Below are 16,568 nucleotides of genomic sequence, written 5' to 3'. Positions count from 1 at the left end.
CCATGAAAATATGTTATTTTCAAGGATGATTGTGTTATCTATAATTTATTTTACATTTAACCTTTGTTTAGTTTCTATTATTTAAGTACCTTCACTATGTTGGTTACTTGTCATGAGATTCAACTTTTTTTTCTTCTAATTGTACATTTTATGACTTTCACATGAAGGCATACTTATAAATTCTACATATTAATTTTATAAAATTAATTTCATGGTAATTATCAAAGAAAGCCATATGAGATGAGACATAAACCTGTTTTTTTTTTTTACTCATTTGCAACTTCCATTCTTTTTATATGGATTTTCGATTTTGGTTCAACTTTTGTATATAAAAATTGTGACTAAAAAGTAATAAGATCAATGAGTAATAAACGATCAAGGCTTTTAAATTGGTAACCAGTTGATCACTTCAAACATTCTAACATAGTTGAGTATTCATATGATTTGACGGTAGTCTTACAATAGGTGATTCACCATATATTTATTGTTTGTTGCAACTAGAATTTGCTTTCAACAAGGCCATATATGTGTTTAAACGAGATAATGTTTTGTAAATGAGACAAACATCTTAACATATATAATGTAGTTTTGATTGTCATTTAAAAAACTTAATATTTGAATATCTTGTAGTCGGGTCACTCTATCTCATACATGATGCAGATTAACTTTGCGATGAGCCAACAAATTAGCTATTGTCTTCGTTTATTGTGTTACTTATGGATTACTTCAAGGAATGAAGATAGATCTAATGAAGATCACCTTTGATTCTTAAGAGTCTCTTATATGATAGTGCTTTAAATTTTAACACCTTTAGTTTTGTTAATATTTTGTTGTTGAATCTATATGAATATGTATTTTTATTACATGTCCTTTACGATGAATTATGTAAAAAATAAAATAGCCCGGTGCAACGCACGGAATTTCACCTAGTTGTAAATATTTGTAGAAGCTATTGTACGTATGTGTTATCACTTAAAAGTTAAAAAGAACACCATACGTAAAGGATCAAACGACATCGATACATAACTCATACTTGATCGAACTCTCATATTTTATTTTTCAATCGATCAATTGAGTTAATTATGAGCTTATATAAGCACTATTACATAAAATTTCGGGTATTATTTTTAAATTAATGTGCATTTAACTTGTATAATTAATTTATTTCTAAATTTCACGTTTGTTAATTATATAGTATCTTATTTGTGTAATATAGCATTAGGAGTAAAAAAAATTTAGAACATTCAGTCGACACATGACATTGAGAAAATCTCACCGTATAACGGTGAAGCCTTGCACGTACCCTAGACAACGAGAAGTTGACCATAAGCCATTATAAGTATTCAGAGAGAAAACCTCAGGTTTTACCACTCTTAAGGATCGAAGTCAAGACTTTGGTTAAAACCGAAAATGTCTCTGACCAGTTAGGTTTGTTGGGTGTGAAGGCCTTACAGGCCTGTGTTTGGCCTTAGGGCTCTTTTTAGTTGGCTGGTTAGGAAGCCCATTAGGTTTCCTTGTTCACCAAACAAGAAACCCTAGTTGTCCTCCTATATATACCCATCAATTGTAATTGTAATTTTTATGGTTCCGAGCTTAATAAAATAACCTAGTTGCAGCCGATGGACTAGGGCCCCTACTGGGGCCGAACCACGTTAAATCTAATATGTCGTTTATTTATTTTCTGTTGTTATCTTCTTGTTAAATTGGTTCTACTGTGCTAACGTTAAGGGCAGTTCCTAACAAGGTTGACTTTCATTGGCAACATTAGGAGTAAATTAACATGTTAAAAAAGTTTTATATATAATGTACGTGGTGTACAAGAGCTTTCTTTTTTGACTATTCTTTTTCTTCCAAAAAGTTACTTTTAACCATTGTCATAAATGGCCGTTAAAGTTCACTGATGTGCCTAATTATGCATCCATGATCCATAGTCCATACATACAACAAATTTGTCGTTTGTATATATTTTTTACACACTTTTTAACGTGCGTAAAATTTTGTTAAGTTATTCGCACTTAAAAATGTATACAAATAATCTATATTAAAATGTGCGAAAAAAGTTACAAGTTTCACAATTAAAAATGTGAAGAAAAATCTTTACACACTAACAAATGTGTACAATATTATATTTGTACACGCTTTTAAAAATATCAATTTTGTTCGCGGGTAATTTTTATGCACTGAAAAATCATATCTTCGTCGGTTATTTCTACGCAAGTGCGTAGAAATCACTCGCGAAAAAATGATCTTCACAATTATTAGTGCATAAAGTATAAAATTTGTACACACTAATTATTAGTGCGAACATTTTTTTCTTCACACTTTTAAACGTGAACCTTGTAACTTTTATCGCACTTTTTAATGTAGTCTATTTATACACATTTTTAAATGAGAATGATCTAACAAAATTTTTCATACCTTTTAGAATTGTGTAGAATAAAGTGGGTAACATAAACTAATTTGTTGTAGTAATATAAACACGCCATTCTTATATGTAAAAAATAAACTTCATAAAATCCAACGAATTAAACTAATTAAGATTGTTTTTATACTACATATAACTTTTTGAATATATATATATATATATATATACAGTAAAAGGATAAAACGAGAACCAACAAAATGTCGAGAACTGCGAGAACCTTTTCTGATAAGGGTAATTTTGTACTTTAATAAACATATGAATATAAATAATGATTTAATTAATTGAATCCTTTAAATGTCTCCATAATTAATGTTTGACCCATTTTTCTCAATGATTACAAGCTTATTCAGTTTGTACGTAAATTTTATTCTTATTATTCAAAAAGATTTAGTTTAATTATAATGTAATATTTATGCTAATAAAAATAATTGTTACGTGTTCTTGCTGTAAATGAGTCGTGATACTATAATCCTAAAACATAAAATGCTAAAGATAAAATTGAAAATTTGACATTTTATGTCCATGATAATAATTTTAATAGATTAAGCAGTTACCTCGTTGTTTATTAAATTTTAATAAATTTATTATTTATATTTTAAAGTTTTAAACATAAATTACATTAATAATTTATTAAATTGTGTAAATTATAAAAGATTTTTACATGTAAATATCATCATACACATGTGTAAATAAAAGTTGTTTACATGTGAATATCATTGTCCACATGTGTATATAAAAGTTGCTTACACGTGAACATCATCATCCACATATGTATATAAAAGTTGTTTAGATGTAAATATCATATACACATGTGTTAATAAAAATTGTTCACATATAAACGCAATTCATACATAAATGTTTTCAAATACACTTGGGAACTTTGTAAAAAAATAATGTACCTACGTGTTAATTATGTTAACGTTTCAAAAAATAGAAAAATTATGTGTATTAAAAAGAATCTTTATAAATATTATAAAAATTTGAAATCAAATACGTAACTATTTGAATCATCAAATTGTATGTGCCGAATTTATTGGAGACATGGAAGATACGGTTTTTTTAGTCAATTTTTAATTCCATATTTACCCTTTTACAATTTTTAATCATTAATTTATTATTTTAAGTGCATATTATTTATTAGCCATTGATTAATATTATCTAATGGTTTAAAATAGTTTTCGCAGTTCTCAACAAATATTTAGTTCTCGTAATAACTTGACTCTCTCTCTCTATATATATATATATAAATTGCATTAACGCTAGTAGGGTATACATGTATATATGTCATGTATGATTTTTATATTTAAGTCGTGTCAACACTATTATTAAAGTCAATATGTTGATCGAATTGAATAGCGATAAGTATGCGGAACCATGATTTTACATTGAGAGGGCTCAATCGTATTTTTTCCTAATCATTATATATAATATAATATAATATAAAAGACATAATCATTTAATAATATGTTAATAAAATAGAATTTTATAATGATGGTTTATTTTATGGGCCTTATGTAAATGTTTTACTTGCACTCACATGCCTAGAAATCAAATATATTAATAGGATGAGGGTGACTCGTTTGGAAAAGACCTTTATACTAGTCGGTATGAGTTAGTTTTGCAATGAAAAACATAGACGGTTGATAGGGGTTAAGCACAACCCGCTAATCCCCCTACTGGATCCGCCCATAAGTATACATCACTACAACAAATTTGTCGTTTCTACGTACTCCTTAAAAATGCGTAAAGTTTTGTTAAGTTGTTTGCATTTATAAATGTATACAAATAGCCTACAATAAAAAGTGTGAAAAAAGTTTCAAGTTTCACAATTAAAAGTGTGAAAAAAAATGTTTACACACTAATAAGTGTGTACAATATTAGATGTGTATGCGCTTTTAAATGTATAAATCATTTTCTTCGCGGGTGATTTTTAGGCACTGAAAAATCATTTCTTCGCGGGTTATTTCTATGCAAGTGCATAGAAATCACTAGCGAAGAAATGATCTCCACACTTATAAGTGTATAAAATATAATATTTGTAGACACTTATTAGTGTGAACAATTTTCTTCACACTTTTAAATGTGAAGTTTGTAGCTTTCTTCGCACTGTTTAATGTAGACTATTTTGTACACATTTTTAAATGCGAAGTATTCAACAAAATTTTACATATTTTTCAAAAGTGTGTAGAATAAAGTGTATAGAAATGATTAATTTGTTGTAGTGTATGAAATTCAAATTAGTAACGATTTTAGAAACATATACTCTTAGAACATAGCTTCTCTCTCGGCTATCTATATCACTTTTACTCCATTCTTACATATTACTCTTTCAATAAATTGTATACATATTCTCTTTGATCTACAGAATATATATATATATATATAGCAAGTATATATATAGGTTAAATGCCAATGGCTTAGAGTTCAATGTGACTGAATGATTGATGGGTTTATATATATATACTAGGATTTTTTTACCCGCACGATGTGCGGCTGCTTTAAAAAGGTGTTCAATAAAGTGAGATTTGAGTTAAACTTGCTTAAAAAAACATTTAATGAAACACTTAATATGTGAACAAATGAGTTAATGAAATAGATCAATAATGATCGTAAAAAAAACATATGGACGAACATAACATAACTCTTTCAGAAAGTTATGATATTATACAAAGCTCTTAACTCATATAAGATGAATATAATTTAGTGGTGATAAAAAAGCTTATAAACTTTAAATATTGCCACTAATGATTAATGCAATGAGAATTCCAACTAACCAACGGCCTGAGCAAACTTTTATATAATCACCATAAAAAAACCGAAAGGAACCTCATATAAATGTTGAATAAAAAAGATAATGAAATATCATTAGGTATAGACGTGATTTTTTAAACTAAAGAGAAGTTATCATTTTATCTAATGAGAAGATCTTAGATTCTTACAATATATATATTTATTTATTTTAACATATATAGGTTCATTTGTTTTCTAAATATATAGTTTATTTAAAGAAAAATATGGAGTTGACACATAGGATAAAATCTTATGTGGCAATTTTTCAAATTAGTTTTAGATTGCAAGAGGGTTAAAATGCTTGGTTAACTATTGTTTTATAAGAGTTATAGTTATATATATACTCTTTTATAAAGATTATGCACCCCCTCAAAATAGAAATAGTTACTCATATGTCACATGCGAAATTACTAAATTGCCCCTTAAAAAAACCCACTATAGAAAGAGTTTTATAAATTACCAACTTTGCCCTTAATGAATTAATTTACACCATAAACCCTTATTTTAATACTTAACACTTTAAGCCCTTATCTTCTAAAAATTTCCACCTACACCACTTGACACTACCACCACCACCAACCGTCTTTTCCACCACCGCCGTCACATTACTCTTTCAATAAATTGTATACATATTCTCTTCGATCTACAGAAATATATATATATATATAGCAAGTATATATATAGGTTAAATGCCAATGGCTTAGAGTTCAATGTGACTGAATGATCGATGGGTTTATATATATACATATATATATATATATATATATATTTACAATTGAATTTTACCTCAGACGCGTATGATGTGTGCTAATCGCACAACGAAAGGGTCCCACATTAAGCGAATCTTAAATAGTATTTCTCGATTACCATACCATCTCCTTTATTGGAAAATACCGTCGAGGAGAACCTACCAAGGCTCGAACTCGAGACCAATCTGGAGTAAACTTCCCCGGGGCCCCGTATAGTAGGTTTAGTGAAACACCTCTGGCCATTGGGTTTTAACCCAGTGGTTTACTTTTACATTTTATTTTTAAATTAAGGATTGAGACCGGCCAATTCATCAGTGAGCAACGGTACCAAAAAACGGACGTACTAGCTGTTTCATAAATACAAGATCAATAATGAGATATCGTAAAGTTGATCGATATCTAGCTATCTCCCACGTATCAAAAGCATTTACAAATACTTTTTTGTTTATTATAGTATCTTATGTATAACGATATCAACCCTAAATCATTGCATGCCTGGGTCCCTTCGATCATAATCTATCTGTTTATTTATACACACTTTCATCAACGTGTTCTTAATAAATATATACATATATACACGCCTCTTATTTCTCCTAGCTAGCTAGCTAATTAAATAGCTTAATTAGCTATATCCATCGTATTTTTATTTGAAGCATCAATCTATAAACTAATTAACTCTTCGTTCGATCCATGGCTATTTTATTTCCCACCACTCTTATACTACTGATCTTCATGATCACAACTACTACTTCAACCAATGCTCAAGGCAACCCACCCTCACCCGGCTACAACCCTAGCTCTAGAGTTGATACCGTTACTTTTCAACAAGCCTATCGAACCTTATGGGGCCCACAGAACCAGAGGGTCGACCAGAGCTCACTTACTATATGGCTCGATAAGTCCTCCGGTAAGTCACTTTATATATATCTATGAATTGTAATAATGTATTGTATGTTGGATATACGACATAATATATTGTACGTTCTCGATCATTTGTGATGATAATAAGTTTTTGAAATTAATGTTGCAGGAAGCGGTTTTAAGTCAAAAGAGTTGTATAAATCAGGTTACTTTGGGACGGCAGTTAAGCTACACCCTGGTTACACAGCCGGAGTCATCACATCATTCTACGTACGTACTTATGAATTAAGCATGATATTAATTCTGAATCCAAGTAAAAAAAATGCGTATAAGCTAGGCCTAAATAATGCCAACGTTCGATTATGAAAGCTAGCAAAATGGATGAAAAAACCTGTTGAATTTGAGCAACATGTGAAAGTTTGATTAGTAGTATATACATGATCTTGATAAATAAATAAATAACACAATGCAAAACTACGTTATAGCGTTATTTTGGGGTTAATCCCAGAATATTTGCTAGTTAATTTTCATGCATGATGTATGTTAATTATTATATATATCTAAATCTTTTGAGGTTAATTAGTTTGTTGCTAATTATTTTTCATGATATAATATTTACAGCTTTCAAATAACGAGGATCATCCTGGAAACCATGATGAAGTCGATATCGAGTTCCTAGGGACAACACCGGATAAACCATATACATTACAAACGAATGTGTACATTAGAGGAAGTGGAGATGGGAACATCATAGGCCGAGAACAGAAGTTTCATCTTTGGTTCGATCCTACCCAGGATTATCACCACTATGCAATGCTATGGACACCCGATGAGATCATGTCAGTTAATTTTATTTCTCTGCTCGAATTAATCTTTTTTCATTCTACCTAAGCTAATTATTAAGTTTCATTAATTAATTAATGTTTACTTATTATAAAAGAGCTAGTGTACGTTATGAATTATTAGCGGAGGTCACTATATGTACATGTGAGTTTTTATCTCGCGCGAGTCATTTTAAAATAAGTCATACATCACGGAAAAGATGATAGCCATAGGGAGAAAGTCCATTTAAGGAGGAAATGATAGTTACACGTGTCCAGTGTTAAATATGGAATAATTAAAAGCTAGCTAGCTTGAAAAAATCTATGGTGCATTGGTTGGTGCATGTTTAAAATCTAGTAGATGGTATAGTTAAGTTTTCCATATATAATATTGAAGGCAAATGATATACTCCGTACTATTTTCTTAGATAATTAACCTAACAATTCTTTTAATAATGTCATCATGACCTTTGTTAAAATGAGAGATTGATAAGGTTAAGAGAAAATAAAACAGTTTATACTTATCAAATAAGAAGATGGTTAAAAGTAAAGAAGTTATTAGACTATTTATTAAAAAGATATATCATTTTTAGAACAAACTAATTAATTACTCGTATATTTGTTTTATGGGACGTCTTGCTTTCTCTCAAAATTACTTGATCACCAATATTATATTATACATCCTTATATTGAATTAGACTACTCGTATTATTGATGATTTCGATATTTGGATTCTAATGTGTGGTCACGACAAAAAAAAAAAAAAACAAAACAAAACAAAAAAAATGACATAAATGCAAATTAAATTGAAATCTTTCGAAATGACATGCGCAGATTTTTCGTAGACGATGTGCCAATCAGAAGGTACCCGAGAAAAAGTGATGCAACGTTTCCTTTAAGACCAATGTACGTGTATGGTTCAATATGGGATGCATCTTCATGGGCGACTGAAAATGGTAGATACAAAGCAAATTACGGGTACCAACCTTTTATCGGTAAGTATAGCGACTTCAAACTCAAAGGTTGTACGGCCGACTCACAAGACTCGTGTCGCCCTCCATCTAGTTCCCCGACCACCACTGGCCGGGGACTGAGCCGACAACAAGTGGCCGCAATGCAATGGGTTCAAAGAAACAACAAGGTTTATGACTATTGTGGTGACCCAAAGAGAGACCACAACCAAACACCGGAGTGTTTTAATTAAAAGAATTGAAAATGGGCCGGGTTGTATTAAAAGGGAATGTAGGTTCGTTATATGGGTCCAAAGTCGTAAATTGTACTATGTGTTATGTGTTTTGTCCTTTTTTGTTGTGTTGTGCTTTGTTATTAGTATACAAAAGCAAGGAAAGGAATTATTAAAGAGTGTTTGTACTTATTATTTATTGTCGTCGTTTTCAATCAATAAATTATACATCTAATCGTTGAAGGGTTAATCCCTCCATTATTGAAATGAAATGAGACAATTTTCTCTAGACAGAATATATACTGATTATTTTTTGAATATTGATTTCATCAACAGTCATTTGGATTGTAGTTATCAACAGTCATTTGGATTGTGTTCATTACAAAATTTATAGCTAAAACGTACGAAATTTCGAATTAAAGAAAGACGGTCACTAATTAACAAATAACATTATTTTCTCAAACGTTTGTGTTCTTTTTTATTTTATTTTTGTTAACTTTATGAACGATCTCGTTAGTTTTTTTGACTCACATACAAAAGATGAAAGGATAGAAGTCATAGAACTACAATGCTTCAATTTTTGGGTCCCGGCTGCCCTGGCAGCGGTAGTGGGGATTATCCCGTTTCCTGGTCAAAGACTTGGTTGGATGCGGGATCTACTCCACGAGGAGCAGTACGGACGTAGATGATATACAAGTATCTATCTCGATTCCCTGTTTGTATTGTTTGGTTTATTGACAAATATCATAGGTCCACAACTATATATGATAGTAATTGATGCCAATCAATCTCTTTTTTGATATGATGATAATGTTTACAAAGGATGCTATCTACAAGTAGAATGAACGACCCCTCTACCATGATCGTTTGGTTATGTAACTTTATTCTATTCAACATATATTATATATACTATATTGTTAACTCGTAATAGATTTCCGATGGATAATAATAAAACGAAAGTAGCTTAACATGTAATTATTATACATCTCACTCATTAACATTTCATAAGCAGCTTGATGATTACGTCAATAACAAACTTCTAGCAAGACCCTATAGCTAGAGCCAGGACAATCACATAATTTTTGGGTTAAAAGCACAAGATCCCTCTGCCTATTTCAGTTATCTGAACACAATGGTAAATTCAAGATATAAATTTACTAGGGCCCAATTTTTATGTGGCAAAAGAAACAGGTAAGTTGGTTTGTGCAACAAAATTTTTCAAACGGGTCGTTATAATACACTTTCAATCGCACGTGTATAATTAAAACATCAATTATTTACTCGTAAAACAATAGTGTGAACCTTTGTTAGTTGGGCTGATTTTTGTGTCTATATAAATGGGCTCTGTTAGTTGTTATTAATGGTTTATCTTGCATTCTTGGTTCTTCCATAGTCAAAAGTTTCAAGCCATATGGGGTCATAATATTTTTTTTTCTTTCGAAAAATTAACCACTAATTTGTGGAAGCAAAATAAAATCTTAAAGCGGGGGTCACATGACCCCATTGGATATGCTTTAGGGTCGCCTCACCCACCAGCTTCAGCTTCTAGAACATTACTGATTAGCATCGGTTCTTAATAATCTTCGGTTGAATATGTGTGAGATTTGTGTTTATTGGTTTAATTTATCATAACCTAATTAGGTGCATCTCAATACAGTACAAATGATATAACACCGTAGTTAACATTTTGATGTATACAAATGTTATAGAAATATCTCATTATTACCTCTGACTAACGATAGATTGGTTCAATAAGTTCAAGTGCCAATAAGTTAGGAAACCATCTATGGAAATATATAAAACCTACGTGCAATTATAGAACAGGTAAAATCAGATAAAGTTTTTTTTCATGTTACTTATGAATAGAAAAGAAAAGACTTGGATTTAGATAATAGATATAATAATCAAAGAATAAAAATTTGTTTCTATAATACTAGATAGGCCAATGACCCCACCCCTTCTCCTTTTATTTTCTCATGCGAATTAACAAATTTACCCAAATTGCCTTATACAATCAACATACCTAACACTTAACAATTAACTACTAAAATAATTATTCTATTTTCTTACTAAAATAAATACACTGTCTTCTTTGACATTAATTACCTTTACATTATTAACTTACACTAAGAACAACCGTCACGTATCGGCTATCGCTCCCGACACCAAACAGCCTCCCAATACCATTTTTTCCTACGTTCTGTGTTGGCATCGATCTATTGAAGGAGATCGACCAAGCACTAATGGATGGTGTACCCACCGTCACCCAGGATAAAGTCTCACCCTAGGTAGGCTAAAAAGATCACCCAGGGTATCACATAGCCTGGGGAAAAGAAGATAAACATGAAAAGATACGATCATATCACTTCCTTAAATAAAGGTAATCATTACCAAAGATATAAAACGCGTGAGAGAGACTTATTCTCCACGAAAAAGCAGCTATAAAAGGGGGAAAACCCTAATCATTATCATGATGCCTACTACGGCCAAAACCCTAAAACACATACAAGATCCACGGGCAAAACCCTAAGATATCTAAAACACATCTAAACCGGCGTACAAAAGGTTCTCATACCTTACTAGCAGGGAATCGCCGTCCAACCCATCAAACACCTCCAAATCTTTTAACCTAATCCATTGTACAAACACTAGTTATAGCCAAACAAAAGCCCATTGAAAATTCCCACATTGTTCCAGATATTAGTATACCCATTTGTGTAAAATTAAAGATGTCCAAATATAATTGGAAGCCCAACATATATCTTTTTTTTTCTTTCTGAAAGGTAGCCCAACATATATCTATTGAAGGAGATTGACCAAGCACTAATTATAGCCATTCCAAAATCCATGTGATCGCTTGGTAGTTTAACATCGCATTTCGCAAAAAAGTAAAACTCTTCCTGTTTATTACTCGCAAACAACGAGGTAGTTGTTTTTTTTAAAATATAAATTAAATCTAAAAAATGTTGATTTCATTTGTGATATAGAATATATATAATGGAAGATGATATTTGTATTATTTGTTTTAATTTATTAATCTATCAAAGTTATGCATTAGACACTTGTACAACATGTCATAAACCTTGTGCAATTTGATAAATTTATCAAAATGTTTGGTATAAATATCAGTTCCCATATATAATATGTATGATAGATTAAAGGGAAATACTATTGCAACTTGTTAACCTTTTGCCTCAATTGTACCCTAATACTAATTATTTTGGCCAGCCATCTTTAATTTTCCTTTCATTTGAAACAGCCACATTCATACGTACATCTTAAACAAAATAGGTTAAATTAAGTAGTTGGAGTCCTAATTTTTAAAAACAGGAATCAATGGTTCAATTTTTATGTTCAGCAAGGCTTATCTTTGATCAAGTAGTTGGAGGTTGTTTAAATCCAAACCTTCCGGATGATATTGAAACCAAACCTGTGGAAAACAATATCATATGTTACTTACTTATATTCATACATCCTTATTGTTTCTTTTGCTTAGATCTTTATTGCTAGTTATCATTTACAATTTTTATGGTAAATCAAAATCAAGTGATTCAGTTAGAATTGATAAATTAATACGCATATTCAATTCAATATATGAACATAAGAATGTTAAGGTTGAAGGTCTATTTTTTCTTGAACGTTCTGTTAAGATACAACATTAGGTAAAACTCTTTGTATAATAATGAAACCTTGTATATATTTTAGACAACGAAAAATTGATGGTGTTAGAAGGTTTCAAAGCCTCTTGCTCGACATGGGTATTTTACCTAGTGGCAAATTCAAGAACATGCATTTAATTAAAGAAACCTCTTGCTAAATGTCACGGACAATCATTGAGATCCGAACGAATATAGTATATTTTGTCTACATTTTCAATTCACAAACCAAGCATAAATAGTATTATTTTTCTATACAGATAAATATATGTTAAGAAAACATATAAGTCGGTCCACTATTATTATAGATGTGATAATCAGTTAATAGCTTATGTTTAATAATCAGAGGTGGTATGATATGATAGGTCATAGGATATCCAATCCTAATGAATTATTTTGTTCAAGAGCTTATTATATTCATATATATTAATGAAATTATCAAAAGATGCCGATTTTTCTTCTCATATCGATAGATAGGATACCATTCCATTCGTTTCAATATGTGCGCCTAAAGGTACCTTGGGATGCATGTACGTGGTTCTACATTAAATTCACACCAAACCATGTTATACGTTCCCAATATCATCGCATGGTTTATTTTTAATTTTTCATTATCATATTGACCATGAAACTTGTCGATAAGATGATAGATTATATAATACTCCGTATATTAGTTTTTCTTGGTATGAGTTATTTTATTATCTTTCTATAAAGCCATTGGTTGATTAAATAATAAATGAACGAGAGTAAAGTGAAGTATAAAAAAAGGTGTGAGCAAGCAAGTAGTAGTACGTTGGGCATTTAACTCGAACATGAAGAAGCCGTGACCGTTGAAAACCAGCACCTTTGTCTCCACCACTTCCCATGCCCACCCCCCCAATTCTCATTTACATTTTTATTTATTTATATTTATATTTATTTATTTATTATTTATTATATCAACAACAAACAAGTTCTTCTGACTTCTGACACTCTCTTTCCTCTTTTAACCCCATACTCACGTGCTTCCCCCTCGTTTCCCAACAAAATCAACCCTTCAATGTTGCAATGTTGCTCACTTAACCCCTTTTAGTTAGAAGTATTTACAACTTTTCACCTTTGTTTTCCCGCCATCCTTATAGAATGTTTTCACACAACCCTTATCCTTTTCATATATAGCAACTTCACCCCGTTTAGTTTCATACATTTACCAATCCTCCCAAATAATATGCTAAAACATTGTCATCAAATAGTTGACCTTTCTTTTCTGTAATTATTATTTGTATTATACGTTACTGATCATGTCACAAACTCTACTCAAAAGACGATCAACTTTTCAAACCAAGAGGAATATAAGTTCCGGTTACTAGAGAAATTAGAGCTTTTGTCTATGACATATATAGACGAATTAACTGGTATTTTAATGGTTGTTTTCAAACCTTTTTCTTAACAGCTTCATGACCCTTACCTAATATTTTATCTTCAAATATACTTCTCGCAAACATAATAAAACTAATAATTAAAGCAGACGAAGTTGCTGGAGACTAACTTTGCTAGAACAAAATGTGAACAAACACTTCCTACAACAAAATAAAAACAAAAGTAAGTGCGCTGTGTAAACTGGATTCTGTATATTTATCGTTTCTCAATCAGATCATTTTATATTTTTACAAGGGGTCCGAGTGTATATACCTATCATTGACAGGTTGGTCTACATTATCAACCCATGAGGACCACTTCACTTCACCTCACCTCATCCCATCCCAACCCCATACACATATACATACAAACAATTGCCAACTCAGCCACCACAACCCCGGGTCCCACACACCAATGCCATGTTGGAACCAAACAAAATTAGCTGGCAACCGCCTTTCCAATCGAAAATCGCCACGTGTAACCCCTTCACTCGCTCGAAACCTTCGACCGCCGGTGAGACCTACCGATTTTTTTGGATAACGCAACAAGGACCTCCCATGTTGCATCGCCGTATTCCACGTCATCATGGAAAAGAAGGGCCCGTCGGAGCTTATGGTCCCATAAATTTCGTTGTATTGCCGATAAGTTTGTTGACGCCACGTCCTCTAGTATGCCACCAAGTTTGGATATATCTTTTTCCCTTACGGTTAAAGATATATCCGACCACGAAACCGTGGATTCGAATGGTAGACGGATTCCGTCCGCTATTATAACGGGAACGCAACCTAACGCAACCGATTCCACTAGCCTTGGACTCCAAGGTGCCCATCCTAACGGGCACAAACAAAACACCGATCGAACTATCTCGTTTTGGTAACCAGCAAAACGGTGTCGCTTTAAATAAAATCTCTTGTCATTTCCATACTTTCGCAATATTTCCGTCCTTACACGCCTAAAAAAAACACATTTCCAACAAGATGCGTTACATAAAAGTTACCAGTAAAATATATCTGTGTTTGTAACGTGTTTTTAACATAATACTTATAAAGTTTCATTAAAGTAGTGTACCAAATTAAAAAGCGAAAAATGTAACTTACTTGCTATAGAAACGTCCGCTGACGTTTTTGGGATGGACTTCCATTTTTCCACGAAAGAACACAAAGATGTCGCGCGGACCATCGATCGGAGACTTTTCCAACGTCGATTGCAGGCTTCGTGGTGAAACGTAAGGCGGAATGACGACACTGCTGTCCACATTTTGACAAGGATGTTGGTATTTTACACCGAATGTTTGTAATATTATCGATTTCTTCATGAACTCCGGTATTCCACCAGCAATTGCTCGATCCTCCTATAACCACACAAAAAATGATACCAAGTATTCTATCAGTTTAATTAATAATCCTTAATTTTAATACATCAAAAATAAATTAGACTAGCTACGACTACTCTTTTAGTAATAGCTCCCAATTAAATTAAATACGAGTATAATTTTAGACGTTACGAAAAATTTATATTATATTTACCATAGCATGGAAACAGGCTCCATAATCATGAGAAGCAACGAATACGTGATCCGACCCGTTGCTCCGGTTCCAAAACGGGAGCTCCGAGGATATGTGGTTGACCGCAGACGATAGGAGACCACGGGCGTGACCAATGGCGGGAAATCCATTCACGGTGCTAAAGTTGCAAGAAACGTAAACAGGTACATAGAAAAAATCAGCATCGTACGGGTCAGATGTTCGGAAATCGCTTTTCAACAATGCTCGATGAATCGCTACTTCTGAAGCGAATAAATGGTTGCTACATCGCTCGTTTGCTAGCCAATCCGTGTTGTACTTTGATGGTAATTCGTATACATATACTTTCATCCCCTTCAATATACCTGCAAAAAAAAAATTATATATATGAAACCAAGTCATTCATATTAATAAAAAATGACAAAATTAACAATAAGGTAGGATAAAAAACCTTGGTTGTTTTTAGGATGTTGGATAATTGAGGATTCGGAAAGGGCACGAGAAATGAAATTTGATTGCGAAGAATGCGACGGTACGGTTGTCTTCAAAGAAGTAGTATCGGGTTCGTGATTATTAAGAAACTTAGCAAAGAAATAAAATGATAATGAAAACCATAAAAGCCATTTGAAGTATCTGACGAAAAATGGTTTCTCTAATTTCCCATTTTTGGTACGGAAAAACTTCATCTTCACATAGAATCCCTTCCTATTTTTGATGGATCTATGAATCTCCGCCATTGTCAAAATATATATCTAATAAATATCCATTTGATTATGATGGAATGAAGAAAGTTAGATAGATGCGTGTTATCAAATATTGGTTGAAATGAAGCTTTCGATTATGGGTGAAAGAAGAAGAAGAAGTAGAAATCACGAAAAACAAATTAAGAAAATAAAAGATGGTGGTGGGTTTGTTGGAAGACCGTTTTCTATAGAAATATTAAATAAAAACTGAAGAATTAATTAATTAATTAGTATTCCGTATATGAGTAAAGGGTTTTATTTGTTTTTAATGAAACATTAAACAAGGAAGAATGCTGTTTTCAAGATGATCAATGGTGGTTCGTGTCTTGGTTTTGTGAAAAGACCGTTGAATACGAAATGACTAGATTGTCCCTGAGGCCAACCTGGAAGTACTGAATATGCATTAGTGGGTTGTACCG

General features: G+C 31.9%; 2 protein-coding genes across 3 annotated transcripts; one reads left to right on the top strand and one right to left on the bottom strand.

Annotated features, from left to right (window-relative positions):
• Window positions 1-6,552: 6,552 nt before the first annotated feature.
• On the top strand, window positions 6,553-9,021 carry LOC122584701 (xyloglucan endotransglucosylase/hydrolase protein 31-like). The gene is made up of 4 exons (XM_043756749.1): window positions 6,553-6,871; window positions 6,995-7,095; window positions 7,447-7,664; window positions 8,481-9,021. Exons 1-4 carry the CDS (start codon window positions 6,655-6,657, stop codon window positions 8,848-8,850), a joined length of 906 nt encoding a protein of 301 aa, XP_043612684.1. The 5' UTR covers window positions 6,553-6,654; the 3' UTR covers window positions 8,851-9,021.
• A 4,810-nt stretch (window positions 9,022-13,831) lies between these two features.
• LOC122603826 (probable glucuronoxylan glucuronosyltransferase IRX7) lies at window positions 13,832-16,322 on the bottom strand. 2 transcript variants are annotated; one of them, XR_006324503.1, is made up of 5 exons: window positions 15,858-16,322; window positions 15,410-15,771; window positions 14,981-15,234; window positions 14,157-14,835; window positions 13,832-14,044 (listed from the first exon to the last, which is right to left on the bottom strand). XR_006324503.1 is itself a non-coding variant. In XM_043776651.1 (4 exons), exons 1-4 carry the CDS (start codon window positions 16,141-16,143, stop codon window positions 14,370-14,372), a joined length of 1,368 nt encoding a protein of 455 aa, XP_043632586.1. In that variant the 5' UTR covers window positions 16,144-16,322; the 3' UTR covers window positions 14,072-14,369. The 2 variants fall into 2 exon arrangements, 1 of the variants encoding a protein (XP_043632586.1); XM_043776651.1 differs by lacking the exon at window positions 13,832-14,044 and having other exon boundaries at window positions 14,072-14,835.
• Between the last annotated feature and the right edge of the window lie 246 nt (window positions 16,323-16,568).

This window comes from Erigeron canadensis, chromosome 1 (genome assembly GCF_010389155.1).
Source record: "Erigeron canadensis isolate Cc75 chromosome 1, C_canadensis_v1, whole genome shotgun sequence".
NCBI classification, from domain to species: Eukaryota; Viridiplantae; Streptophyta; class Magnoliopsida; order Asterales; family Asteraceae; genus Erigeron; species Erigeron canadensis.
Note: the sequence above shows the minus strand (reverse complement) of the source record. Positions and strands in the feature narration are given on the sequence as shown.

Excerpts from the sequence above, each read along its gene's own strand:
- LOC122584701 (XM_043756749.1), top strand. The coding sequence starts at position 6,655 with ATGGCTATTTTATTTCCCACCACTCTTATACTACTGATCTTCATGATC. Across the intron at positions 6,872-6,994 it reads ATGGCTCGATAAGTCCTCCG|GAAGCGGTTTTAAGTCAAAA; the intron begins GTAAGTCACTTT and ends TTAATGTTGCAG. Across the intron at positions 7,096-7,446 it reads GAGTCATCACATCATTCTAC|CTTTCAAATAACGAGGATCA; the intron begins GTACGTACTTAT and ends TAATATTTACAG.
- LOC122603826 (XM_043776651.1), bottom strand. The coding sequence starts at position 16,143 with ATGGCGGAGATTCATAGATCCATCAAAAATAGGAAGGGATTCTATGTG. Across the intron at positions 15,772-15,857 it reads ACATCCTAAAAACAACCAAG|GTATATTGAAGGGGATGAAA; the intron begins GTTTTTTATCCT and ends TTTTTTTTGCAG. Across the intron at positions 14,836-14,980 it reads AGCGGACGTTTCTATAGCAA|GCGTGTAAGGACGGAAATAT; the intron begins GTAAGTTACATT and ends TGTTTTTTTTAG.